The sequence below is a fragment of the Festucalex cinctus genome, chromosome 1 (assembly GCF_051991245.1).
Source record: "Festucalex cinctus isolate MCC-2025b chromosome 1, RoL_Fcin_1.0, whole genome shotgun sequence".
In the NCBI taxonomy this organism is placed as follows: Eukaryota; Metazoa; Chordata; class Actinopteri; order Syngnathiformes; family Syngnathidae; genus Festucalex; species Festucalex cinctus.
The window spans coordinates 61,713,733-61,741,443 of record NC_135411.1 but is presented as its reverse complement, the minus strand read 5'-3'; the positions used below and the strand labels follow the sequence as shown (position 1 = coordinate 61,741,443).

The following is a 27,711-nucleotide window of genomic DNA, read 5'->3' as shown; positions in this document are numbered from 1 at the left end:
CACTAGAAAATCAGATACATTCAATGATGCTTTGTATCGATACAGAAAAATTTTCTTCTATTTCTATTTCTGGTTCCATGAAATGGATTCTTCACCCTAAACATTTTGAGTCACATGCTCAATTTTTCCAGGGGTGGCTCAACTTACCCTGGTCTCCTGGTAAGTTGTTGCAAGGCTCAAAATTATTAATAATTTTTTCTTTGTGTTTTGAGAATCAACGACTTCATTTGAGGAGCAACTTTGTCATTTTCTGTAGTAATTGTTTTGCAGGTTAATCCAAGGGACCTGAAGCAAGTGTTTTATTAAGCATGCAATGACAATATAACAAATCAACAATTGTTTTTATAGACATAATTAACAGTTTTTATTTCTTAAATTCACATTGTTTCTGCAAACTATTTTTTTTGTCTAGAAGCAAAGAAGAAGAGATATAAAATGTAACTAATGTATTCTGGAGAACTTGTGCAGAACTAATTGTGCAGTCAAGTCAAAATCAAAACTCATGACTCTATTGTGAAAACAAATAACAATTGTTATTAATAAATATTTTTCTACAACATTAATATACTTTTCACCTTATGGACTGAGGTGCATTGAAAACGGAACTTATTTCATTTCTAATTCTGTTTAGCAAGTCTGATTTTCTCACCAGAGTCCAGTCCTTAATTTGGCTGCTATTTTGCTGTTCAAAGTTGGATCCTCTTCACTTTAGTCCAGTTCCAGCCTGATGTCTGTGAAAACTGGACAGGACTACAGTTAAATTAAGCAAAACATATTGTGTTGAACAGCAATATTCGAATACAAACTAACTACTGACAATGATTATTTCCTCTGATTTAACTCATGTTGGTAATTGATCTTTTTGGACTGCATGGTTGCGTTGAGTAGGAGTTCACTTCTTTTCTGCTGACGACTGCCCATTGATCTGACCAAACTCCCAGCGTTGCCACAGATGAGACCTCTGACTTCCTGCTCTGTGCACACTCGGTCCCTGTGGTGATGATGATGCAGGTAGGAGGGATTAATTTCCTGTTTTTGTTGTTGTTTTTTGAACAATATCACTTGGATGTCAGGCAGCATTGGGAAAACAAACACTGTAGTATTAGCTAATCCTTTAAAGTCTGCTGTGAGTGCTGACCTTGCAGGACAACAAACTAATCCAGAGAGTCACAGGCTGTTTGCAACTATTACTGTCCTTCTTATCAGCTCAGTGCAAACACAAAAACAACAATGACGACTTTTGGTCTCACCCCCAAATTCATTATACATGCCCATACGTTGACAACGGGTTTTCATTCTTTCTATTTTGTCAAGTAAAAAATGATTGTACAATAAAAACAAAACATTGACATTCTTAAAAAAACATAACAACAATGTAAATGTCCCCAAAAAATATGGAACACATTAATGTCATTTTTATTACCTGTGTAAGTTCAGATTTAAGCTGTTCTTTCTTGCAGGGTGGTGGCCAGACTCGTTCCAGTTTACCTCTGGACTGTGGCTTTATACCTAAAGATGGAAAGAGTGGAAAGAAAATGATGAGATTGAATTTCAGGTGTTAATATTTCTTCTAAATGACATTTTATAGTTCACATAATGTTTAACATCATTCATTAATGGAAGAAAGCAAACTGCTAAGATGTGCTGTGACATTTTCAGAGGCCTTAGCATACGAAGTGCAAATTTGGTAAACTTGCAACTTTTCAAAATCCAAAACGCACAAATATAATTTTAATGAGGAATTAAAGCATGCATGACATTTGGTGTTTGCTTATGACACCGAATCATTACCAGTTGTGGTTTAATTTGATCCCAGGCAGTCCCAGACACATGGCATTCCTGTCACGTGTAACTTACTTGGCCATTGTAACCTTGATTCAACCCACATATTGTTAGTTGCCTCAAAAGCTAAAAATATGAACAACACACTCCCAGACTTGCTGTTGTGTCTGAGCTCTCCTCCTGGGCACGCTTGTCTTCTTGGTTTTAGACCTCCTGTTAATGCGGCAGAAGCACCCAAGAGTTCGATTGTCTAACTGCTTGTGACAGGGTCAGCTCTCGTGGCTGATCCTGTTCCCTGAATAACACACTGGGATGGTAACAGAGAAGGTCATTCATCTAAGTGCCAGACAGAGTAAGACGGTCAAGATCAGTTAAGAAATAAAGATCAAAGTGTCACTTTAAGGCTTATGATGCATTTTTGTGCAATCACAGATAATCCGCCTCAATATAAACCATACACCAATCCATCAATGTCACTGCAATCAGACTTTTGCGGACAGAAAAATAATATAGAAGAATTTGCTGAAGATCGAGATCATATCAGATGGTGTTTTTGGGAATATGTTCACAGGACCGGTGGATTTACAAGATATGTTTTGATGTACTAGAATGCTAATGTTCGATAGGTGTTCAGGTGATTTTCAATGTGTGGCAACTATCTGAGCTGTGTGGGTTCAGTCCGCTCAGTGATGTCATTCTATGTCATTTGTATGGTTAGAACCTTGATAGCCATCTGGTTTCCCTCTGACGCAAGATCGAGTCCAGGCTCCGGCCTTCCTGGGTGGAGTTTGCATGTTCTCCCCATACCTGCGTGGGTCTTCTCCGGGCACTCCGGTCTCCTCCCACATTCCAAAGACATGCATGGCAGGTTAATTGGGTGCTCCGAATTGTCCCAAGTGTGCTTGTGAGTGTGGATGGTTGTTCGTCTCTGTGTGCCCTGCGATTGGCTGGCAACCAGTTCAGGGTGTAACCCACCTACTGCCCGAAGCCAACTGGGATAGGCTCCAGCACCCCAGTGACCCTTGTGAGGAGCAAGCAGTTAAGAAAATGAATGAATGAATGAATGAATGAATGAATGAATGAATGAATGAATGAATGGTTTCCCTCTCTAAAAAACGTTCCTTATACGGATCCGCGTAAGTCATAGTCAAAACCAACCTTCCATCCATCCATTTTCTGAACCTTGCTGTGGCTTGCCATGAAAATGAGTTTGACATCCCTGCTGTAAAAACTCACCTGGTGTGACAGTCGATGTGGATGGCGGCGTGTCACCTTCCTCTGTATTCAGTCGCTTCTCTCCATACAAAGTGCGTCTTTGATTGCGAATCTCATCTTCTCTTGCTTCAGCTTCCCGGATATCCTCCTCAACCTCTGGCTTCAGAGCCAATGCTGGACGCAACTTGAAGAAAGGATTTTGTTTGGGCACGGGAGCTTCCTGCCCAACCTTGTCCTTGCTTACCAAGCTGTTTTCTACCACTTGTTTGGAGACGTCTGTGCTTATGTAGTCTGAACTTCTGCAAAGACGTACATTTTTATCCTGCTTTGGGTATGGAGATAATCGTGTCCTATCTCGAGATCCCCCAGTTGGAATCTTTGAATGCAGATTTTCGGAACTTTTCTTCCGCTCGGAGGTTGAAAACATAACCAGGCTACATGTACGTTCGAGCACTGTGGGATGCACTTGATCTGTCATCGATGAAGAAAGGGGTTTCCTTAATCTGGTTGGACCTTGTGTGTTATCCTGTTGGAAAGCTTCAAACGGCAGTTTTGTCTTCTTTAATTGATGGGCCTCCCTTCTACCATACTCTTTTGAGATATCCCCTTGTCTATTTGTTCCAAGTCTTCTCTGACTCTCCTGACTTACCTCTTCCTGAAGCACCTTCTGTGGTTTACTCTCCTGGGCCGGGCATGTTTTTGTGGGAATTAGTTCAAACGCGATGTTGGTTTTAAAGGGGATTTCCAGTACATCTGGATCATCTGCTAGGTTTAGAATCCCCTCAGTCCTCTGCAAGTTCTGTTTCCCTTGGGCAACCTCATGGATTCGCTTTTCAATGGAGGTCTCTGTGACTGAGAAACGGTGATAATTGGATCGGAGGGAAGTTGAACTGGAAATGGTTTCATTGGAATTGACTGGAATCCAATCTGGACGCATGTAACTGACACTTTGTGTATCATCAGAACAATCTGTTTCTCTCGTGGTAATATCACGGTGCTCAGGCTGTGCAGGCATCTTTTCTTGGGCTTTACCACTCCCATTCCCTTCAGTCTTTTCTCTTTCCAACAAGCTTGTCTTTGGCTTGTCAGAATTGATGGTGTGAAATCTGATCTCTTCTTTCTCACTTTCACCCAACGGGCCTCCTTCAATTGCTGCCAAATGTTCCGTCAGAACCTCCTCATGTTCCCTCTCATGACTAACTTCTTGGCAGGTGCGCATATCTGCCTCCTGTCGTTGTTGCACCAGTTGCAGACGCTGAAGTAGTCGCTCGCCTTGAAGAATATCTGAAGCTATTCTCCAAAATTCATCTCTGTGCTTTCCCTTTCCCACCTTAGACTGTCTCTCATCGGATGGATTTGAACACACTTTTCCAGAGGTCTTCTTGAGAATTTGTTCCCCACAAGTGCCTTTGTTACTCTCGAGCAAGGAATCTTTTGAGTCAGCGTCAACGGCTTCTGCTGGTCTCTGTGCCTTTGGATGACTGTGTGCGCTAGTCGTCATGTTTTCTTTGTTTGTGAAGAATTCTCTTAGGTTGCACTGTTGCATGAATGTCATTCCATTTTCTTTTGAGGCCTTGAAAGGCTTAACAAAATCTCGTTGTATTTTGTCTCCTACCTTGCCCAAATGTGCCTCATCTTCAAACTTGTCCACAGCTTCCGAAGAGGCTTGTTTTGGAAATGTGCCTTCATCAGCTTCGCACCAGGTCTCCACTTGCACATATGACCCTCCTTTTGTTCCTCTTAAGGGATCCTTGGGTATTTGATCAGCCACATTTGGAGTAAGGTCTTTAAACTCTCCAGAAATCTGTGCTGTACCTGCTGACACGTCCCCACTCTCTCTCTGTGCTTCCATTGACTGCCTTTCACTATGATGCCAGTCTAAGCTGATGGGATTAGCTTTAGCCTCTGTGTCGTCACCTGACTCACACACAAGGGTCACACTGGAATTACATGTTGCTGTGTCTTTGTTGTTCCCTCCCGGCAATAGTGGATCCACGTTTGAAAGACATGGTCGGAGTGGGATAAACTTGAGATCGGCACCTTCATTTTTCATTGCATCATTCTGAATCACAGCAGTGTGATGAGCATTGTGTTCACTTTTGTGTCCCTCACCGGGAACACTCAATAAGTTGCTGTTTGCTCTTTCTGTATTTTCTGCTATGAGCTTGGACCCCATCTTCCACAGGTCATCATCATCATCCTGAGAGGCCAATGATGGGCACCTTCGCATTGATTTATTTGTTTCCATAGTGCCAAGTGCTTGAAATAATCAAGGATCACCTTGATTTTAGAGATAAGACGTGAAAAACTTTTATTAGTACAATTGTATTGTATTGCTGTTTTAACTTTTGGATACATATTTAAACAGTTTTAATAATTACGTGCATACTTGAGAATGTCACTTTAACACCTGAATACTTGAGTGCATTCGTGATTTCATGTTTTTTTTTTTGTCAACATTCTTACATAGACCATAAATACCAGACATACCATATGCCTCTTGTCCGGCAGTTAATTTGGATTGGTCAAATATGAATTCAATCATAGTTAACCATAAAACGAAATTCATTTCTTAATCACATATGGGGGAATGTCTGTTGTTTTCAACTTGTTTGCAAAGTTTGTGCGTGACCCTCCTCTCTTCTATCATGACTGTGTGGCCAGTGCCCAAAGAAGGTCTATTAGACATGGTTGGATGAGTATGTTGTGGAAGGACTTGAGAACTCTGACCTCCACCCGATCAGACAGCTATGGAACGAACCATAATGGAGATTATTAGCCAGATCCTCCAGTTCTAAATGACCTTTGTGCAGTATTTTCTTACATTGAGCTTTCTGCATGTGTAATGATTATGTGTAGAATAATATTATTCCAAAGTACTTTAGTTTCTTTTACTTGAGCGCAGCTAGGTTATTTTGTTTGTTTTTTTATCTACGAGTCTATATTTACACCTGCATCGAGGAGCTTTATGTCTACGCTGTAGTCGAGGATTATCAACACAAGCAGCAACAACTCCAGCAACGGGACATGAAATGAGCTTAACTTGCTTATTCAATTTTGTATGATGAATGTTATTTTATTAAACTGTAGATCTTCCCCAAGACTTCATTTTTATGACACTAAATGTGCAGTGTCAGTACCCTTGTGATACAACCACTGAGTAGATATTCTGAAACAATATACTGCACATTCTGACAAGATTTGATGCTACAAAAAAGTACAGTTCCTCACATTCTAAATTTATGCAAAGCTATTGCGTATTTAAGGAAACTCACCCAATTGTAGCATTGTAGTCATCTTGCACTAACGTCAGGGAAATGTGACTGATCCAGATGATAATGCAGGAGATCTTCTTAGCATGTTCTCGTCATGTGAGTCATGTGAGATGGGCATAAACAAAATCTCTCTAAGAGGCAGCACATATTTAATCAGGAACTGGAGACTCAGATACACTGTAGACCAAATTCAAAGTTACTCGACATAGTGGTTAAGTGGACTCATTTTACTGTTTTACCATATGTAGGTGTTAGAATGCAAATGGCTGTAGATCCCTGATAGATCCCTTATCCCCAATATAGATCCCTGTTGACTGCGATGATTACATCATGTATTAGGCTATACTAACATTTTAAACAGGTAAAACATGATTTTTACAAAGCCAAAACTTTAAAATGGTGTAAATTATTATTATTATTATTATTATTATTACTATTATTATTATTATTATTATTATTATTATTATTATCATCATGAATGTTATAGTACACAACATAAAAATGAAATCTTTTGAAAAGCAATAAACCCTGAAATACAAGATTACATTCTCAGCATAAATCATTGAGATTATTTTATTTTTGAAAACATTTGTGTTTATCTATCATAGATATAATATATTTGTTAAAGGTAACAAGTGATTACAATCAAGTAACACGGAAAAAAAATACAGGTACCATTTCTAATATATTTTCCATCCACACTACTTTCAGATTATTATTTCCTTTTTTCCCTTCCATCACAATGGAAGACATTTATTTTGTTACAAAGCTGACTGGTGACTTTTGCTTTTGTCCTCTAGGGGGAGAAAGTGCTTTTTCAAAGGGTGCTCAGTGAAGCTGTGAGTACACATTAACTGTAGGCTTACAACATTATAACACTCAGAGGAAAATGGAGGTAACAGATGGGCAGAAAAACTCAACGCATGTCAATTACGTTAGCAGGGTCTCAATGATGAATACGGTTTCATAGTTAAGTAAATACACGTATGATCAAATGAGATCACGTCTTACATGACAGAGCAACACTGACAGGTCTTGGGCTTCGAAGGGCCTTTTCGCTCTTCAACAGTGGGTGAGGATGATTCCTGATTAGCATTATCTTCCTGGATTTGAGACGTTTGATCATTTTCCTTCAGGGGAATGTCCGGATACATTTCACTTTCACCCTCTTTTGCTGCCTCTTTATCTGCAACACTGCATTCTTCTCCATCCTCTGCGATAATCACTCTCTCTGCAACGAGCATGTCTGGCTTTTCTTGAGCGGTCGTAGAATCAGTGTAGCCCAGGAACATAAGGGTGACTGGGCTTTGCTCCAAATCGCGATCCTCCATGGTCACCTCTTTCCCTGCTGTGTCGCGAACCACCATCACATTTGCATCTTCCTCAAATCTCGTACTCACACCACTGACCTCTGTTGTCATTTTTTCTTCACAGTTAAGCCTTTTAGGGCTGTCTAACTGCACACAGTTCTCTCCAGACACGGGCTGATTGACAGGTACCTGGATTCCTTTGACTGGAACTCCATTGGCTTCTGCCGTCCTAGGCTCTGATTCATTTGAGGTGACTGTGGCCTCACCTAGCATCACTTGCATGCCAACACCATCGACAACACTCAAAATCTGCCCAAGTTCTTCAGTTGAGGGATTACAATCGGACCCGCCAACTGCATGGATGCTTTTCCTGCCGTCGTCAAATACAGTGGTGGCCGGGGGACCACTGACTGGTGTGGGCATGGGGGCCACAGACTTCACAGCTGTGGCTCCTGTCTTGGGGTCCCTTTCCACTTGCACTGTTAGCATTCCCAAAACTGCAATAGATAAGGACAATTGTATGTATAATTAAAAGAGTGGTTAAATATATGTGTGTGAGTGTGTGTGTGGGCAGCGGGGGGGTGATATATGGCTAAAATAGTAATAATTTTTATGCTTTTTTGGGCTCAGTGTAATTTAAAAATAAAGGTGTCCAAGTTCACAGTCATAGCTTTTGCACACTCTAAAAAGAGAATTTCTGAACCAATTTAAGATTTTAACAACGGAATTGTTGTCCAACTTTAAAAAATTGCTTCAATTGGTGACACACGATTGAATTAAGGCTGCGTTCACACTGCAGGCAATTGTGACCCAGATCGGAATTTTTATTTTTTTTTTTAACCCAAATGGGACCTGTAACTGTCTTTTTTTATGATAGTCTGGATGGCTCAATTCCGATTTTTTCATATCCGACTTTGGTCACTTTCATATGTGGTCCTAGATTAGATACATATCCAAATTTTTGCAATGCGACCACAGTCCGAACAGCCAGGTCGCATATATCCGACCTCTACGTCATCAAAAGTCCAATATGTGCTCTACACAGGTGAGGGCATTACTCGGGAGACATATGTGAATCAGCAAAGTTGTTTCGAGTGACAGGTGTGACTTTATATTTGACTTTAATTTAATCCCACTTGAAACATGAAGCATAAAGTTGACATTTGTTTTGTGGTGATATTAGTAATTTCGCCACCCAGGTGACTCATTTACGCATGGCAATGACGTAATGTCATTGTTTGGGTAGAAAAAAAAGAGAGGTCCCCGTGAGATGAGGAGCTCGAACAGGCTCGCCTCATTTTCACAAAATATTATTTCTACCTCCTCCCACATCACTCCTCTGTAGAAGGTAGAAATATGAGCTCAGACGAAAGACTTATACTAGTCCAGGGGTGGCAAACTGCGGTCCTCGAGGGCCGGTGTCCTGCAGGTTTTGCAGATTTCCCTACTCGAAGTGCAGCTGATTCCAATTAACAGGCTCGTTATCAGGTTTCTGCAGAGCTTGCTGATGAGCTGATCATGAATCAGCTGTGTTGAAGAAGGGAAATATCCAAAACCAGCAGGACTGCGGCCCTCGAGGACTGGATCTCGCCACCCCTGTACTAGTCTATGGCAGAGGTGTCCAAACTACGGCCCGGGGGACATTTGCAGCCAGCCGTCCATTTCTCAGAGGCCCGCGACATATGCTAAAAATGGCATTTGACTCAGTTCAAATAAAATAAACAAAACAAAAATGTTTGGAGATGGTCAAAGTAAGAAGGGAGGGTATCGAAGAACAGGTGCCATTAAAGGTTATTTTAGTTAACTAAAACTAATGAAAAAACTAAAACTAAAATTCAAAAAACAATATTGTTACCGAAATAAATTAAAAACGAAAATGCTTTTTAAAAAAATGAAAACTAACTGAAACTACATTTTATGTTTACAAAACTATAATTATAGCAAACATGACCTTCGTTTTATCCATCCATCCATCCATCCATTTTCTAGACCGCTTATTCCTCACGAGGGTCGCGGGGGGTGCTGGCGCCTATCTCAGCTGGCTCTGGGCAGTAGGCGGGGGACACCCTGGACTGGTTGTCCTTCGTTTTAGTCTTTGATAATTAATTTAATGCATGAGCCTTTGGATATGATTTTAAATGTGAATTTTTTAGTAGATTTATTTTGATATAAACCGGAATCATGACGTTTGAAAGTATGTCACACAGAAGTGACGTCATCTAGCAACAGCCAATAGAAAAGAACCAAAAGATGACGTCGCTCCCATGGTGTTTTTTTAAATATTGCACACAAGTAATACACATTAAAAAAAAAAAAAAAACTAATGCTAATACTGAAACTAACAAGCATTTTTTTTCAAGGACTAAACTAATAAAACCTAACAGAACCACCCTGAAAACTGATAAAAACTAACTAAAATGAAAAATTCCAAAACTATAATAACCCTACAGCCATATTACAAATAAATTGGTTTATATACTGTAGCATTTTTCTAAATATGCAAAAGCACAAATAAATTATTTGTAAAATTTTTAGGACTAAACATTACGTGGCCCTTGCATCATTCTGATTTTCTGTATGTCGCCCTCAAATTAAAAAGTTTGGACACCCCTGATCTATGGCCCTGACATGCTGGACCATACGTATTTACTTCCGCAAATACAGCATTGTGAGTGACGTATCTTCTTATGTTTCTGCGGCTCACTTTGCGGACACATAACGATCACACAGCAGATAGACTGTGGTCGCAATTAATATGTAATTTGAACACTTACTCAAAAAAATCGGATATCACCAAAAAAATCGGACTTGAGCATTGAGACCTGCAGTGTGAACGTAGCCCAATTAATTAAACCCAAGTGAATATGTTAATGAATGTTTAATGAATTATTAGTTCATTATATTCACTTGAATGAAGTTAATCCTAAATTAATCCAAAATAAATATATTATGATTAATGAACTCATAATTACATAAATTTAACATATTCACTTTGGATTAACTTAATTCAATTGTGTGTTACCAATCGAAGTGATTTATTTATTTATTTTTTTAAGTTGGTCAACCATTCAAAATGTAATATTAAATTGGTTCAACCATTCTCTTTTTTAGAGTGTAACTGGTGTACAGTTTGCTGTCACAATATTCAACACAGCCTGGAAGACTTTACAAAAAAAGTAGTTGTTTACTCTGTTAAGCCCCCACGTCAGGGGAAAACAATGAATAGGGTGGCTAAAAGTGGGTCAAATACATCATTGGCATTGGTCCGGCCATTTACCTCAGTCTTATTAAGGAACACCCTGAAGGCTCCTGTGTAAACACATTAAAAATAGGGAACATGCTTTGCAGGTGAACAGAAATCTACATAAATGTCTCTCTTTCTATTTTTGTTATAATGGAGGATACGTCAGAAAGTCATTTTCATCCCCAGCAGTTTGTTTGCCCTTTTACCATGGGCCAGGCTGGACTAACATATTGTTAGGATTGGTCAGGTTAAAAAAAAAAAAAAAAAAAAAAAAAAATCAGATGTTGAAACTTAATCCATTACTGTCTCATTCTGCATTGACCAACCATATCACCTGGATGTTTGGTATCAGATCACAAAATTTGATATGGTGTCAAGAAGATCTCCTTTTGCAAATGTATTTATTTAAATCCATCCACCCGTCTCTCCATCCATCCATCTATCCATCCATCCATCCATCCATCCATCCATCCATCCATCCATCCATCCATCATCCATCCATCCATCCATCCATCCATCCATCCATCATCCATCCATCCATCATCCACCCACCCATCCATCCGTCCGTCCATCCATCCATCCGTCCATCCGTCCGTCCGTCCGTCCGTCCGTCCATCCATCCATCCACCATCCATCCGTCCGTCTGTCCGTCCGTCCGTCCATCCATCCACCATCCATCCGTCCGTCCGTCCGTCCGTCCATCCATCCATCCATCCATCCATCCATCCATCCATCCATCCATCCATCCATCCATCCATCCAAACCATTTACTCATTCTTCCTTATATTTTTTTTCCAGTCAACATGAGATTTTAGCCAATAGGAAAGATAAATAAAGTGAAGGTTGCACACATGAGTAAAATTGACATTAACTATAGAGAGTAGCCTGCCTTTAAGCTTTACCTGAGCGGCCATCCTTCCCACATTCTTGAAATGTCCTTTGTGCCATGTGGAGGTATTATTGTCAGCCTCTTTGTTTACTGAAACCCAAAACACATTATTTCATTAAACCTTCGATTTAAAAACAAATAGACATTATAGTGTTTACCTCACTTTATTGTGGTTCATCATTCACGTGTCTGTTATATTGTTTATTTTTAACAGTTTTCAGGCAAGTCTGAATTAAGAGTTGCACACCTTCAGTATAGTATACTATCAATTGCCACAAATAGTCATTGTTGCCACAGAGCAGATATAATACAGGTTTGTGTGTATTGCTGTATGCAATTTTTTGTGTTGCTGCTCTGTGTGTGTTAAAGTAACATCTCTGCTAATTTCCGGTAGACCGTCAACCGCCTTTTGTATTATGTTAACATTAAGCTAATGTTAGTTTGAAGAAAATGATTGCTGGTTTTGTCCAACATGCTTCTTTGGAAAACTGTGTGAACGAGCAAGAACAGAATACAGTTCATTAAAATGTGTGTCTTAATCATTTTAAGTGTGAACAAGTTTAGATGTGTTCAAACCATGTGGGAGTGTCCAAATTATTTTACCATTATTTTTTAGGAGTATTTTACAGTCAGTATCAAGGATTTTCACCAGTTCAAAGAATCCTCGATGATAAATGAGGGTTGACTGTATGGTTAAATCAAAGAACAAGTATCCATCCTGAGTCATCCTTAATTAAATGGCAATGAATGATGTTGTTTGTTTTGAATTTTACAGTGGAGAATATCAGCATGGATGCGTGCAATCCTTATAGTTACATTATCATAATTCATAAATTCAGCATTAAAGTTCAGACTAAATTTTTGTGTAGTAGAATTGATTTCTTTCTTGGTTTTGGGACCGCAAGCTAATTCATTAATGGTATGCTTATTAAAAGGCCTACTGCCATGTGGAGGGAGAATTTCTAAGTGATACCACCCCAATTGAAGGCGAACTGCTTCTTAGCTGTGACTCCATTCTGTCACCTTGATTTAAATTTCCATTCTTCAGGGAAAGACTTAGTTATGGTAAATTATTATCAGCCAAGAAATAATAGCAGCAGGACTATTTAGGACGAGACCGAGGGGGAGATAGATTTAGATTGGATTAGAGATAACACTATTGTTTTTTAGAGGCTTTTAAAGACCAAGTGCAAATAACATTTGATTAAGTCTTTAATAATACATTATTCTTTATCTGTTTTATTTTTCAATATTCATTCAAAATCAATCATATGCTGAATGCTAAGTGTAAGCGTGAGTGTGCATGTGTGTGAACATGTCCAAATTTAGTGTTATATTGGCCCAGCCAAGAATCTGTTTTTATAATTGTCAGATTAAAATAATGTCATCTCATTCACACAGCTCCGAGCTCTGAAGGGTGAGCCCGAAGCTGACAAGTAAAGGAAGAACAAGAGACGAATATGTTCCGCTGAGCCCGCCGTGCCCCAAGGGATGCTCGAGATACATACAACTGCAGTCGGTTCAGACAAGAGGCAGAGTGTCAAGAAAATCTGAGGTCAAAATTATTCATGCGGGGCCATCTGAGTACTCGGTCTGAAGTTGTACTGTCTGTCCAAATGGTTCATATCAATGAGGGAAAAGATGTGATCAAAAATAACCAAGACAACACGTACAAACCTAGAGTGCCGCAATTACATTTTTAAATGAGTGGATTTTTTTTAGATTTTTTTTTTTAGGTCAATGCTGATTAAGCAGAGTGAATTTCCTATAACCGGTTAATTGGTCTATACATTTAAACAATGTAATGAATACAGTTAACTTCTTCCTTGGTAGATTAGCACTTAAAACAATAAAAATGTGAAACTGGAAATATGACTGGTCAGTTTGCCACTGTACAATAATATTGACTATATGAAATTTTACAAGAGTGTGGTTTAACTCTTTAGTGCAAGTTCATTTATCAGGCAGGAGACACTTCATAAACGAGACATTTTTTTCTGCCTCCCAGACTATTCGTACACTATTAATGCATTATGTTATAATGTTATGCTTTAAAATAAAAATTATGAGATGAGCCAGCTGAGGTGGCTCGGGCATCTGGTTCCGATGCCTCCTGGACGCCTCCCTGGGGAGGTTTTCCGGGCATGGAGGCCCCGTGGTCGACGCAGGACACGCTGGAGGGACAATGTGTTAGGATCTGGGTTTTGGTTTGGGTTTTTTTAGTCATGTTTTCCTTGTGTCCTTTTCTGTCAATGTCTCGTCAAGTTTTATCATGTCCTCCTGTGCTCATTTTCCCGTTCCCTTGTGTTATCCAATCAGCTCCCCAAGCCACTTGTGTCCTGTCCAGGTGTCTCTTGTTGTCTCGTTACTATGTGTATTTAGTTCCCTGCTTTCATTCAGTCTGTCGTCGTCACACCTTGTTTTCCTGTGCCTGCCCGCATCCTGCCCCTTTAGTTTATATCTAGTAAGTTTATTCCCGGCCTAGTTTTGTATTTTGTGTTCACTTTGTTTTGAGTATAAAATTAAACAATGCTTAAGAGTAGTGATGGCAAAATGAAGCCCCGTAAAGCAGTGAAGCCCTGCAGTGAAATGCTTCACACACACGTAGGGGCTTCAAGATGATTCATTTCCTCGACTACGCCATCATGTGGACAGAAAAATGTATAACATGCTTGGTGCATGCAATAAAATGGTGGGGTGTAAATCATGCTCTAAATACAAAAGAATATATATTTGAAGAGTGTTTTAACATGAATTGTTCTGTGTTACTTTGTCTAAGTTTGTGCTTATGCAACAAGTGAAAATGTGAAATAAGGAGGTAAAATAAAGTGCTTATTCATTTTTATTTAAAAACTATTTTTTTCCGAAGTTTTTGGACTCAGGCGGTTTCTTTTTTTTGCAGAGAATTTCACCTGCTTTGGAAAAAAACTCTTTCACATGGTACTGATGAAGCAGGGGTGCATCGATATGAGATAGCAAGTTTGTATAGAATTGGACGCGTATATTTCTGTGATTCCCAGTACTGAAGGGGACTTTCAACTGTGAACAGAAAAATGTGAATTTTATGTGTTGTCACATTTTATTTTATTTTATTATTGGAATCTGTTAAAATAGTACCGTAATTGCAGTGCATTACCTTCTGAGGTGAGATCTGCTCAAAGTGCTCCTAAACAAGGGAAAATCTCTTTCTTGCTGGTTCCATCGCAAAAAGAAGCTCATCAAATCGAATGCCAAAAGCAAAAAAAGTAGCGCAAGAAGGGACCCGACACAAAAAGTGAAGGGGAATCCATAGCGTTTCTTTGCCGCTTTTATTCCGAACTACACTCAAACCTAGCGAATCATTTCCTGAATCAGTCACGTGGTACACCTGCTTCGTGGGGCTTCAAACGTCACCACGTACGTCATCAACACACGCATTGACACGCCGTTCATGAACCACTCATCTGCATTACTCGGCACACGCTTCAGGAATTCGACCCGAGAAGCACATCACTACTTAAGAGTACGCCTCACCTTGCCTCCCTCCACTTGAGTCCTCAATCCCCCACGAACCCTGACACTATGTCTCTCGGCTGGCCTGGGAACGCCTTGGGATCCCACTGGAGGAGCTGGTTGAAGTGGCTCGGGAGAGGGAGGTCTGGGTTTCCTTCCTAAAGCTGCTGCCCCCGCGACCCGACCTCGGATAAGCGGTAGAAGATGGATGGATGTTCATTTTAATGTGGAGCAAAGTTTTGCAAAAAACATGAGTACGACCAATACCGCTAGTAAAATCGATAAAGTGCCCAGAGAGGTCTCATGGAATCGTGAATTCTGAGTTACGGTTTTGCTTGTTGCAACCCAGTATACCTTACAACTAAAAATAAATGAATGTTGCTCATTCACTCAGCCTCAATATTCCAACAATAAACCACAAGCATACGAGCCACAGAGCACATTGTAAAAAAGGGATTATTGGTCGGGTCACACGCCTGCAGGTGCAACAAATCTTTCCTTATGGCTTTTTGGGACAATGGCCATAAAGTCAGTTTAGATTTAGAGCTGAGCACACAGTGCCAAAAGGAGTGCTAAGGAATATCTTAAACGCCAATAACTTGACTGCCACTTGTAGTCATTAAACGTGCTTGTGCAATGTGATATTAAAACTAACAGCCTTTTGCCAGCAATGTAAAAGTGCTGGCAACATTGGTCACTCATGAAAACCAAGTTTCAAAATCAACATCGAATGCACAATATCTGCAACATGCACATGCAGTGCATTAGTGCAACCTGCCATGAGCTAAATATAACTTGCCAATGGGACTTCATGGACTTTCAAAAGCTCCACCCAAGACACTTGAGTAAGGCGTTGACTAACAGTCTTCAGATAGGACATGGCATGTGGTGGGTGGGATGCACCAGTGGTAAAGTTTAACTCTGGAACCATGTGAAGAGGAGGAATAACAAACTAGAAAGCCAGTGCCAAATGAATTTTCTATACTTCTAATCCTGTTCAGGGTGTTGTAGAAGGTGGAGGCATCCGTGCTGACTTCAAAACAGGCTACCTCGCAGACCACTCAATCCAAGAGAAAATATGGAGTGCTGATAATTAAGTGGGAAATGAGCCTACAACAGCTGCATTGAAGTCAGATATGTGAATCATAACTATACTGGAAATATATACAGTATTATTATAACACAATATCTGTCATTGGTGTTCATTCATGATCCCCCACTAAATCATGGTTCACTTTTCACATCCTCACTATATCACAGATTTTAAAGTAATGGTTGTATGTATGGGTTATATATTGGCAAATCCGAATTTATTTATTTATTTAGAATGTAGTGCCAAACCACATCACACTGTAAATGTTCAAGCAGGTCTGAGACCACACTCTTCACACATTCAGAGACCAGCCATAGTTAGATTTGAATGACTTCAGTGTAGGACTAATCGCTGCCAAAATACCATGCAGCACTGATGTATGTAAGCAAGAAGTAGAGGCAGAGAAGGTCCTCACTAAGTTTTAGTGATAGTAGTTCTCACAGAGCCGCGTGGATATGTATGTGCATGGGTAATGTTTTATGCTGTTTGTAAGCGTTGCTGCTCCATGCATGTTAAAGAAGCAGCTGACTGGCGTTAGTTTTAACATAAGCAGCACATCTCAAACAAGAAGAAATCAAATTAAATCCTTTACTGTTTACTTTATCTAGTTGCAAATGAAAAAAAAAACATCAGCATGCAATTACAGGTACTTTTTGAGCTTTCTTCAATACATTATATACACTAAGACCTACTTGACATTTGAACAAATGATTTCAAGCTACTGTATGTACTTTCATGCAAAGCCATAATTGCTTACCTCTCAGCATACAAATCTTGCAAGTGGCTGGGCAAAGGAAAACTGCATTAAAAAAAAAGTACACTCATCTTGAATGAATCTTTATCTATGTGACCGTTGTAGTCATGATGGTAGGTTACACCCACTGTTTAGTCTTACTACGGGAACACCCCTTTACACCCGACAACTTCTTTTGCTGGGGGACCAAGTGAGGCAGAAGGGGGTTGGGGGATATTTTTACAAGACACAAAGTGACGGATTAAAGTGGGTAAATATAGCTGGCAGAGCGTGGAGATGCCGATGGAAATAGTTCAATCAGACAGCGCATAGTCTGAATGCTGACACTGTATCTGCACTGATAATGTGAGCTGTAAACATGCTGTGGCCTTCGCCTTTTTCACCCAAAGTGAGTCAGTCACTGGTGTTTGGACTTTTATCATGGCTAGTTTTACATTAAAAAAAAAAAAAAAAAAAAAAGTCAAGCAGGGTCCAAGCACGCCCTGAAAACCTTTCACAGAGCACTGATTATTAAGCAGAATATTAACTTCATCTTGGCATATTCACTTGAGGCAGCACAGATCAAACGAGTCCAGTCTATTGAAGTGACATCCGAAAATGTTTGTGCGCTCCACTTATTTTGACATGAGGTGAAATTTGACATTGGTTCAGAGACACTCAAGTTGACTGTCAAAGGGCTGAAAAGAAGGAAAGTGAGCTGGAAATGAACCAATGGATTCCTGAGCATTGGTGCTCTTGAGACAATACATTCAACCCCCACAAACTTACATTTGTAAATAATTTCGCTTGTTATGTGAGGATGGAGCTTTTTATCATGCTAATGACAAATACCATACCTGTATATTATATGACTTGGCGTTGTCCTTGAGCAAGATTTTCCAATTGCATTGCATTGCATTTTGTAATTGCAAAGTATCTAAAGAAGAGTTAATTAATTAGTTTCAAAATGCCATTCACTTAAAACCCTTTAGAGAAAAGACTTTTTTTTTTTTTTTTTTTTTTTTTTAGTGTAACCCACCTAAAAGGGGTTAATGAGTCATATTTATGCATTTCCAATCATTATTTTCACCTAGTGTATTTAATTTTGAGTCTTAAGTATTTTTATTTTGAAAACCAGAGGTTTATTTTGTAAAGAAACCGGAATTGGTGCTCTGAAATATTTACTCTAGCTTAACTTTGCAAAGAAAAATGAGCACTGGCTTCTGATTTCTACCATGTGGAACTTTGGATGTACTACCCCTAGCAAAAAGTATGGAATCACCAGTCTTGGACGAGCACTCAGACGTTTTATTATGTAGATCAAACTCAGATAAAAAACATGAAACAGTCATAAGGTAATTCCAAAGTGCAACATCTTGGCTTTCAGAAACACTAAAAGAAATGAAAAAACATAGTGCTGGTCAGTAAATGTTACTTTTATCCTCCTGACTACCAGGAAAAAAATATTGTCCAATCATGTTTATTTTGATATTCCCCAATCTTTGTGAAGTAACTAGAATACTGCAAAAGAAATTTTTGAAAAAAAGTTTTTATTTTTAAGCTACGACGTGTCCATTACAGAGGACATTTTTTAAAACTTAAATGCTAGGCTCAAATACAGTTTAAATAATTCAAACAACATTTTAATGTGTTCTTAAGAGTCTTATAGAAAACATGCTAACAACATTTAAAGCCTAAATTTGTTCAATAAAAAGTGTTATACACTTACTTTTCCTCTTCCCTAAAAAGTGCTTGCACTGAGGGAAGCCATTTTCTTTTATGATGCAATCAAAGGTAGCAAAGCCTCACCCCTACACATTTGGTATCATTGGAAAGCTCTGAATGCTAATTCATTCGTATGCACTGGGTGGGAGATATTCAGGTTTAAAAATGTCCACTACAGAGGACAAATTTGAATTGCTGGTAGTCAGGAGGTTACAGAGCAAGTGCAGGGAAATAAATATGGAATCACTCCATTCTGAGAGAAAAAAATATGGAATCATGAAAAACAGACAAAAAAAAAAATCAAAACATCACTCGTATTTAGTTGCACCACCTCTGGCTTTTATGACAGCTTGCAATCTCTGAGGCATGGATTTGATGAGTGACAAACAGTATTCTTCATCAATCTGGTGCCAATGTCAGGGTTTGTGGGAGATTGAGGACCAAAGTGGAGGGGGGCAAGGCGAGGCGTGGCTGGTGTGCTCGGAAGCGTTCTTTAATTTAACTCAGAAACAAATAAAGTATAACAAAACACGAACCAAGGCTGGGAACTAAACTTACTAGTTTCAAACTAAACGGGCAGTACTCAGAGGCGCAGGGAAAAAAGGTGTGAAGACGACAAAGGCCGTTTCTCAATATGCCTTCTTGTCCGTACTTACGTCCTCGTGATGTCTTGATACGTCATCAGTCGCGGCTCAAGTACTGCTCCAATTGCAAGTACGCAAAAAGCAATAGCACTGAATGGACGGAATACCCGGATGTTGTTCTTACTGCGAGCTTCCTGCTTGTGACGCATTGCCGTAACTGTACCACGTGACTAGATGTCATATAATTACGAGTACTATTTTAAAATATCATTTGAAATTAAATTATACATGTGATTTATCCAATTTACGATAATATTGAGGGGGGAAGGTTCTGTTCTGAAATTGTGATGATGCATCTTATGTTCAAGTGTGCAGATCCCAAAAACATGGGAAGGAAATCAAGTTTGATGACATTTATTCCAAAACACAGCTGCATAAAATACAATAGTACACTTGAAAATGAAAGGAAAGAGCTTGCAAAAGGCAAAAATCAAAACCACCGAAACAAGAATAAAAAAAATAAATATATATATAAATCAAACAAGCACCAAACTGAGGTGAGACGGGAATCAAATGTGAGGTCGAGACTAGTTGGGCAAAGTCGGCGGATCAGCAAGATAATTAGTCCGACAAACTAGTGTACTCAGCTGCCAAATCAACACAAAACAACAACACAAAACAGGTGTGTGGGAAGAAATAAATAAAAATGGGATGCTCCTGAGCTCCCATTCATTTCTTGAAGTACGAAATACATCTTGGGATATATTCACAGCTAAGCCTTCACCAAGCAACAACCGATGCATCCTTGGTTTAAGCTAGCAATAAAGAACGACATCCGGGAATTCCGTGTGGTCTTGGCTTATGCATACTTTCGATTGGAACAGTACTTGGGCCGCCATTGAGGACGTCTCGCGAAATCACAAGGATGTAAGTAAAGTTTTTAACCGATGTATGTTGCACAAACACATTTTGAGACATTCAAATAGCAGTACAAATCCATTGAAAGCAAGTCACATGATATTACTGCGATAAATTACGGAAATACGCCAGCGAGATATGCGTGCTTGGGAAGTACGTTCTTGAGACCGGGCTTACCAAGACCCTGCTCGTTGCGTACTCTGTGTTCTTGAAATTGAGAAACAGCCAAAGACTGGGCAAGGACTGAATGAAAGCAGGTAACGAAATACGCAAAGTAACGAGATAACAAGAGACACCTGGACACGACACAAGTTGCTTGGGGAGCTGATTGGATAAACACAAGGGAACGCGCACAGGAGGACATGATAAAACTTGACGAGACGGACAGAAAAGGAAACACAGGGAAAACGTGACAAATAAAACCCCAAACCAAAACCCAGACCATAACAGCCAACTCTCTTTGATTGCAGTTGCCAGATCATCTTTGCAGGTTGGAGCCTTGCTGTGGACCATTTTTTTCAATTTCTACCACAGGTTTTCAATTGGATTGAGATCTGGGCTATTTACAGGCCTGCTAAGTGGGTTACATTAGCATTCTCAAGTTTTGGAGAAAGCACTGTATGATGAAGCTATTGCTATCATTATAATTACTTCATGTAATGTAGACGGCTTAGCAATGTGTTTGCAGAGTGATACTGTAGTGACATTCTATTGTTAGAGCCTGCCTGTTGGCAGGCAGCAGAATAGGAGTACATCTTGTAACTTGTGGTTGCTTTTCTGGTATGAACTGAATTCAGAAATTTGTAGCATGTGAATAGAAAAAAAAATTCTCGTCAATAAAAAGATGCAGATTATTGTTCAAGTGGAAGTCAAGGTAAACACAAAAATACTTGCACTAATATGTTCTATGTGCCCCCACTAGTGCAAATATTGTATTCTGATTAATACTGCATTTGTGGAATATTGCTGGTGTCGGGCCAAACCTTGTACCTCCAAAATCAACAATTTTCAAGGAACCCCCAAAATGGCACGGTTTTATTTCCACCCATTAACATTTCATCATCAAAGAGAGCAAGCCATTTTCAATAGAAATAGTTCAATTACACAGCACATAGTACTGGTCAATATTTCGTAAAAATGACACCCACACATGTGGACTGACCAAATGTGTAGATTTTTGAAAAATATTAATTTGCCAAATCGTAACTTATGAGGTTTCGGTGCTACACCAGCGATATGAATTATGTTCAGAAAAATCAAGCCCCCTTTAGATGAATTTTAATGCTTAATTCACATTCCAAAAACACAATATGAATCAGAATATCTTGTTTAAACTTAGGGGAACATCGGACAATTTTGACTTGATTTCCGCTTTAAGTTGTGTTTGTTACTGTCATGTTAATATTTAATACTTCATGGTAATAACAAAAAAAATATGATTAATAAATGTATTCTTCACAGTAATTCTTTATATGAATAGTAAGCTGACATTTTGGTTTTTAAATGGACTGCTGAAGTGTTCGACTTTAAACGTCAACTTTTAAAATTACTATGCTACACTGCTTTGCTGCCTCGTGCTAGAGAATTTTGCAGCCACCAAGCTCAGCATAAGGCGCCAGATAAATGATAATGGGTTCTACTCTAACCAAACAAGGATTATAATAGAGTCACCTATCAAGTTTATTGTGTTTAATAGCAGTATTTTGTATTTGTACTGAAACTATAATAAAAATGAACAAGTCTCCAAACATCCGAAAGTCTTTCATGTCCTTTTTATGTTTTAAATTCTACCAACAGCAATGAATCACACAGAAAGTGCAAAACTTCAGAAGAAAAACGGGAACTGTCAAAGCTGTCCAGTGATTCAAGACCAATTTTTGTGGACTGAATTTGTAAATGTGTTTGTTGCAGCAAGGAGAAGAAATATTCTTCTTTAAAATATAAATTGAGCAGGTCATCCCCTGACTCACGGATCAGGGATTGAAGCTAAACACCATGCCCTATCTCTAGGAAAGTGTGCAGGAGTAGGCTTGTGATGTAAAGCTGTAAGCACATTCCTCACATGTAGAACTTGCACCCTGAATAAAATGTCAGCTCACTTTAGATGCACCTGTTTTCACAGTCGTGGCTCAGGCTTTGTCAGATGTTTATAGACTGTAGAGCAGTAGGATCGAAACTGTTCTCGAGGGCTGGAGTCCTGCAGGTTTTGGATGTTTCCCTTCTCCAACACACATACGCTTGATAACGATCCTGTTCATTGGAAACATGTGCGTTGGAGCAGGGAAACATCGAAAACCTGCAGGACTCCGGCCTTCGAGGACCGAGTTTGGACACCACTGGTATAGATTGTCTAAGAGAAATGTAGCTACCAGTTGTCAGGTTTGTCCGGTGGGGTCGAGGGAATGTAGGCCCAAGTGCAGGGAAGCAAGGCAGCGAGGCAGGGACAGAGTTAAAAAAGTTTGATGAATCAAAACTAGGAGGTGAACTTGGTACTGGCAATCCAAAACAAAGACAACAGAGTCCAAAATCAAAGTGACAACTGAAAAGAGGCTTGACGTGGTAACGGCAATGGACTGAGCACAGTTATGCTGAGCGTGACAAGGAGCTATTGAGGAATTTTAGATTTCTTCGATTCTGATGGATGAGACACAAATATTTGTATTTCCTCGTTTTGATTAAGATCAGGAATTCTCCAAAGCATCCTTCAAAATGGATTTGAACCAGCAACCTAAAGATTCCAGCTGAGATCATCTACAGTCCTCCACTCTATCCGAGCTATAGGAGGCTGTTTTTCCCTTGCTAGAAAGCCTGAGGAATGGGGGCAAATAAGAATGGAGAGCCGATAATGGATATGCTTTGCGTGACAAGAAGGTATTGAGGAATTTTAGATTACGTCGATTCTGATGAATGAGCCACAATCTTTTTAATTTCCTACTTTTGATTAAGATTGGGAATGCTCCAAAATATACTTCAAGCCGAATTTGAACCAGCGACCTAAGGACTTCAGCTGAGATCATTTACAGTCCCCCGCGCTACCAACTGAGCTATCGAAGGGTGCTGGCTGCTTGCTAGAACATCTGAGGAATGGGGAAAAATAACAAGAATGGAGAGCCAATTGTGGAAATGCTTTGCGTGACAAGGAGCTATTAAGGAATTTTAGATTTCGTAAATTCTGATGAATGAGCCACAATTTTTTTTAATTTCCTGCTTTTGATTAAGATTGGGAATGCTCCAAAATATCCTTCGAGCTGGATTTGAACCAGCGACCTAAGGATTTCAGCTGAGATCACCTACAGTCCTCCGCTCTACCAACCGAGTTATCGAAGGCTGTTGGCTGCTTGCTAGAACATCTGAGGAATGGGGAAAAAATAATGAAGAGCTGATGGTGGGTATGCTTTGCGTGACAAGTAGGTATTGAGGAATTATAGATTTCGTAGGTTCTGATGAATGAGCCACAATTATTTTTATTTCCTATTTTTGATTAAGATTGGGAATGCTCCAAAATATCCTTCGAGCCGGATTTGAACCAGCGACCTAAGGATTTCAGCTGAGATCATCTACAGTCCTTCGCTCTACCAACTGAGCTATCGAAGGGTGCTCACTTCTTGCTAGAACGTCTGAGGAATGGGGAAAACTAACATGAATGGAGAGCTGATGGTGTGTATGCTTTGCGTGACAAGGAGGCATTGAGGAATTCTAGATTTCGTAGATTCTGATGAATGAGCCAAATTTTTTTAATTTCCTACTTTTGATTAAGATTAAGATACAGGGCATCAACAGCAACATTTTCACATTTGATAAACTATTTACAAAATGTTGGACTATTTACAAGATGTGTGTGCATGTTTTTTTTCTTTTTTTTTCTCAATCCAATAGTGTCTTTTTGTGTGGTACCGTGTGAAACAGTCTCCTGTGTGCAAATGGACATTACGAGATTTGCACACTTTGGTTGTTTCTCTGCACTGGCCCCTGCGCACGCAAACTCAACACCTTCTTGTTGGTTTTCTTTGAAAGGGTAGGCCGGAGAGAAATCAGGGTATGTTTTGCCATTCGTCCGTCCAGCCTACTGTACGGGTCATTGTAGGGTGACCTGGCATTGGACCCAATTTCCTCCAAGGCCTCACCTTCACTTTCTTCCCGTTCCTCTTGTTTGGTCACATGTCGCGCTCGCGTCCAGGACTTCACCACCTTGCGTATGTATGTCAAAATGTCATACGGTGTCCTGGGTTTTTGGGTCGGAAAATGACAAAAGAGTTAAACATGGTCAGTTTGTACGTGACAAACTTTTTTGTCCAATTCATGGACTTGCGCGTGAAGAGGTAGTACGAGGTGTTTTGGTCCAGTTTGTCTACCCCGTTCATGTATTTGTTGTATTCAACAACACATGCAGGCTTTTCCAAGGCAACCTTTTTTTTTTAGTGCCTTCTGCCACACCGTCACAGTCTGCATTCCATTTGGATGGCAGGTTGTGATCATCTTTAGAAGCCGCTTGTCCTGCCACGCCAAAACCATCACATTATTATTGTGTCGGGCCAATGTTCCTCCAATCCCCAGGGCAGACTTGGTCACTTCAGCAATGACTTGAGGTTGGCCCCTGTTGGCTCTCAGTGTTCCACAAAAAATTTATTTGTACTTCCAGCAAACGCTCACACAGCTCAATAGAATTATAAAAGTTGTCCATGTAAAGTGTGTGACCATTTCCTGGGAGACGATCAAGTAAATTGAAGACTGTGTCTGACAGGGGGTACTGGGCTGACCAACATAGGGCTGCATATTGAAGCAATACCCTGTTGCTGAGTCACACAAAATATTCGATTTAATGCCATATTTTACAGGCTTCTTGGAGTTGTATACTTTGAAGGACAAGCGCCCCCGCCACAGCAACATGCCTTCATTGATACAAATATTCTGCCCAGGCTGAAACAAGTCTTTGAATATTTTTAGGAGGTAGTTCAACACGGGGTGAACTTTGTACAGCTTGTCATCTGGGTCAATTGTCTCATTATTATTGAAATGAAGGAACCTCCAAATCAGTTGGTATCGGTTCCTTGCCATGGTCTTGTTGAAATGTGGCGTGGAATCGTCCTCATCCACAATCCAGTATGAAGCCAAGTTTGGCTTTGTTACAATGCCAGTCCGAAAACAAAGTCCAAAAAAATGTTTGAGCTCTGTGACACTCACTGGTCTCCATGTACTGCCTCTGCTTTTGGGGAGCCTCTCAGGATCCGCCTGGTAGAACTGTTGAGCATACAAGTTTGTCTCCTCAACAATATTCTGGAGCAGCTCATCTGTCAAAAACAGCTCCAGGAAGCGCACTGGCTCACTGGATTCCAGCACAGCTGCTGGACCTCTGGGTCCTGGGGTTGAAGTAAAAGGGAATGCATGAGGCTGCCAGCCGATTTCATGCCACCCATCATCATTCTTGGAACCTGAAGTGGAAATGTAATCAATTAGCATGAATATTATTACTTGTAGCCTCTTTTTCTCATTACAGCATTGGCTTTATTTGAATACCTTTTCCTTTCTGTCCTCTGTCTCTTCTAACGGGTTATTCTGCCTCTGCCACGAGGGGGTTGGGGTATTGCCCTGCGTCGTCCTGTAAATTGCAGAAAAATAATGTATATAGTGACCATTTAATTTTTTTTTTTTTATTATTGCGTGAGGTATTGTGAACGTTTTTTTGTTTGTTTTTACCTCTCACTGCACTCGTGGGAAAGAGCCACCCGTGCACGATGCACCAACTGTAATTGAATGTTACGTTAGTACGTGGTACACACATTGTACATTTACAGAAGCATGACTGAATATTCTCATCCATACAAGTAATTTCATTCATGGGACATTCAATATACTGAACTAGTACAATTGTGATCATTCGATTTGCGTAAGCACTGAGCAAAATGCTACACGTTAGCTTAGGTTAGCTTACCTTTGCGGTTTCTAGACGCTTCCGGCGACGAATCTGATCCGCTGCTAGGTGATCGATATCACCGATCAGGTGATTGAGAAGGGATCCATTCATCGGATGAATCCGGTTCAGGTTCGCCGAATTCGTCATTTGAATCGTCGTCATGTGACGAACTTGACACGTCGGATAAACGACGACGCAAACGTCCACCATATGCCTTGGGGAGACCAGAGGCAGTAGCTTTTGACGTGGACGCCGCTCCTTCGTCTTTGTCACCTCTTGAGCTGCAAAGAAATATGCTTTGTTCAAGCGTCAGCTGCTTGAAAGATTGCTTTTTTTTTTTTTTTGCCATTCTCACTAGTCCATGTGCTATCTCCACTGCTCCACCGGAACTCCACAACACTCCACTCTTCTTCTATTGCTGGGAAGTGCATCTTTTTTTATGTAAAGAGATCACCACTGTCATCAAGTGGCCACAGTTAGTCGCTCCAAGGCTTCACAGGCTTAATATCAAGAGGGAAGTTGCCCACACGTCTCATCCACCCATTCATAAAAAAAAACATAGTTGACATGTTTTGTCGTCTGCGGGTGACGACTTCCGGATGTCACGTGATGAACCTTCTCGTCCGCGGGTTGTTAAGAGTTAATATTACCAATGTGTTGCTTATGGAGCTTCATCCAGAATGCATGGATCGCATTGTGAACGTTTATGACTGACGCGCGCATTTCTTTCTTGTACTTGCATGACAAAACTCCATCTACGCAGCAAAGATGCACCAAGACTATTTTTCTAGCTTTATTTTGTTATTATTATTTCATTTTTTTTAATTGTTATTGTCTTGTATCAATATAGTTTTATTTAGCCTTTAATGGCAATTGCGTGGCGGGCGGGTGAAGTTACGATAGACGCATATTGTTGCGCGTCGTGATGATGTAATGCGTGCAGTATGTGTCCACATTAATTGTCACTAATGTGATTTGTTGCATGAGGCTTTTTCAAGATAGGTGATCAATGGGAGAAGACGGGCGTTTGTTTAAGGTATTTATTCGTGTGCAGCTTTCCGCCCCGCTGCGTGCTTGTGACGTCGGAGCAAGTCTGCAAAATATTATAATGTGACCCAACATCCAGCATACAGCATTTGAGAAATAGAAATACACCACAAAGCTGTCGCTGTTTTCCCATCTCTCCAAAATGTGCGGATTGCAAACGGTAGGTCCAGGCTTGACGTGGCGGTGCGTAAAGTTTCACGTTCAGTTTGTTTTCTAGAAATACCACCTTTGGTGCAGAAATGTTCGTACGTAGTGTTTTGGCCTCATTTTGATCGTACGCAAGCTTTATAAATGAGGCCCCTGATGAATGAGCCACAATTTTTTTTAATTTCCTACTTTTGATTAAGATTGGGAATGCTCCAAAATATCCTTCAAGCCGGATTTGAACCAGCGACCTAAAGATTTCAGCAGAGAACATCGACAGTCCTCCGCTCTACCAAATGAGCTGTCGAAGGTTGCTTGCGCCTTCTTAGAACATCTGAGGAATGGGGAA

At 40.1% G+C, this 27,711-nt stretch overlaps 3 protein-coding genes, 1 long non-coding RNA gene and 1 other non-coding gene across 7 annotated transcripts; 1 reads left to right on the top strand and 4 right to left on the bottom strand.

Moving 5' to 3' along the window:
* Positions 1-284: 284 nt before the first annotated feature.
* Positions 285-6,413, bottom strand: LOC144003448 (uncharacterized). Its single transcript, XM_077499707.1, has 4 exons — positions 6,273-6,413; positions 3,019-5,277; positions 1,424-1,509; positions 285-991 (listed from the first exon to the last, which is right to left on the bottom strand). The coding sequence occupies exons 2-4, from the start codon at positions 5,243-5,245 to the stop codon at positions 893-895; spliced, it is 2,412 nt and encodes an 803-aa protein (XP_077355833.1). The 5' UTR covers positions 5,246-5,277; positions 6,273-6,413; the 3' UTR covers positions 285-892.
* On the top strand, positions 1,381-13,585 carry LOC144003464 (uncharacterized). Its single transcript, XR_013278994.1, has 2 exons — positions 1,381-1,555; positions 13,117-13,585. It is a non-coding gene; the product is annotated as an uncharacterized LOC144003464 (long non-coding RNA).
* On the bottom strand, positions 6,749-17,195 carry LOC144003453 (palmdelphin-like). Of its 2 annotated transcripts, XM_077499721.1 has the most exons (3): positions 17,058-17,195; positions 11,729-11,805; positions 6,749-8,079 (listed from the first exon to the last, which is right to left on the bottom strand). In XM_077499721.1, the coding sequence occupies exons 2-3, from the start codon at positions 11,772-11,774 to the stop codon at positions 7,280-7,282; spliced, it is 846 nt and encodes a 281-aa protein (XP_077355847.1). In that variant the 5' UTR covers positions 11,775-11,805; positions 17,058-17,195; the 3' UTR covers positions 6,749-7,279. The 2 variants fall into 2 exon arrangements, with proteins under 2 accessions (XP_077355847.1, XP_077355857.1); XM_077499731.1 differs by lacking the exon at positions 17,058-17,195 and having other exon boundaries at positions 11,729-11,822.
* Positions 17,196-20,842: 3,647 nt separating this feature from the next.
* Positions 20,843-26,690, bottom strand: LOC144003442 (uncharacterized). 2 transcript variants are annotated; one of them, XR_013278987.1, is made up of 5 exons: positions 26,190-26,690; positions 25,955-26,001; positions 25,775-25,856; positions 25,442-25,689; positions 20,843-24,482 (listed from the first exon to the last, which is right to left on the bottom strand). XR_013278987.1 is itself a non-coding variant. In XM_077499689.1 (4 exons), exons 1-4 carry the CDS (start codon positions 26,379-26,381, stop codon positions 25,552-25,554), a joined length of 459 nt encoding a protein of 152 aa, XP_077355815.1. In that variant the 5' UTR covers positions 26,382-26,690; the 3' UTR covers positions 20,843-25,551. The 2 variants fall into 2 exon arrangements, 1 of the variants encoding a protein (XP_077355815.1); XM_077499689.1 differs by having other exon boundaries at positions 20,843-25,689.
* trnay-gua (transfer RNA tyrosine (anticodon GUA)) lies at positions 23,767-23,854 on the bottom strand. The gene is given in 2 exon segments: positions 23,767-23,802; positions 23,818-23,854. It is a non-coding gene; the product is annotated as a tRNA-Tyr (tRNA).
* Positions 26,691-27,711: the final 1,021 nt, after the last annotated feature.

Coding starts and splice junctions, on each gene's coding strand:
- LOC144003448 (XM_077499707.1), bottom strand. CDS start 5,245: ATGGAAACAAATAAATCAATGCGAAGGTGCCCATCATTGGCCTCTCAG. Junction 1,510..3,018: donor CACATCGACTGTCACACCAG/GTGAGTTTTTAC, acceptor TTCCATCTTTAG/GTATAAAGCCACAGTCCAGA. Junction 992..1,423: donor TTAAATCTGAACTTACACAG/GTAATAAAAATG, acceptor TCATCACCACAG/GGACCGAGTGTGCACAGAGC.
- LOC144003442 (XM_077499689.1), bottom strand. CDS start 26,381: ATGGTGGACGTTTGCGTCGTCGTTTATCCGACGTGTCAAGTTCGTCAC. Junction 25,857..25,954: donor TCCCACGAGTGCAGTGAGAG/GTAAAAACAAAC, acceptor TGCAATTTACAG/GACGACGCAGGGCAATACCC. Junction 25,690..25,774: donor CAGAGGACAGAAAGGAAAAG/GTATTCAAATAA, acceptor TTTCCACTTCAG/GTTCCAAGAATGATGATGGG.
- LOC144003453 (XM_077499721.1), bottom strand. CDS start 11,774: ATGGCACAAAGGACATTTCAAGAATGTGGGAAGGATGGCCGCTCAG. Junction 8,080..11,728: donor TGGGAAGGATGGCCGCTCAG/GTAAAGCTTAAA, acceptor TATCTATTGCAG/TTTTGGGAATGCTAACAGTG.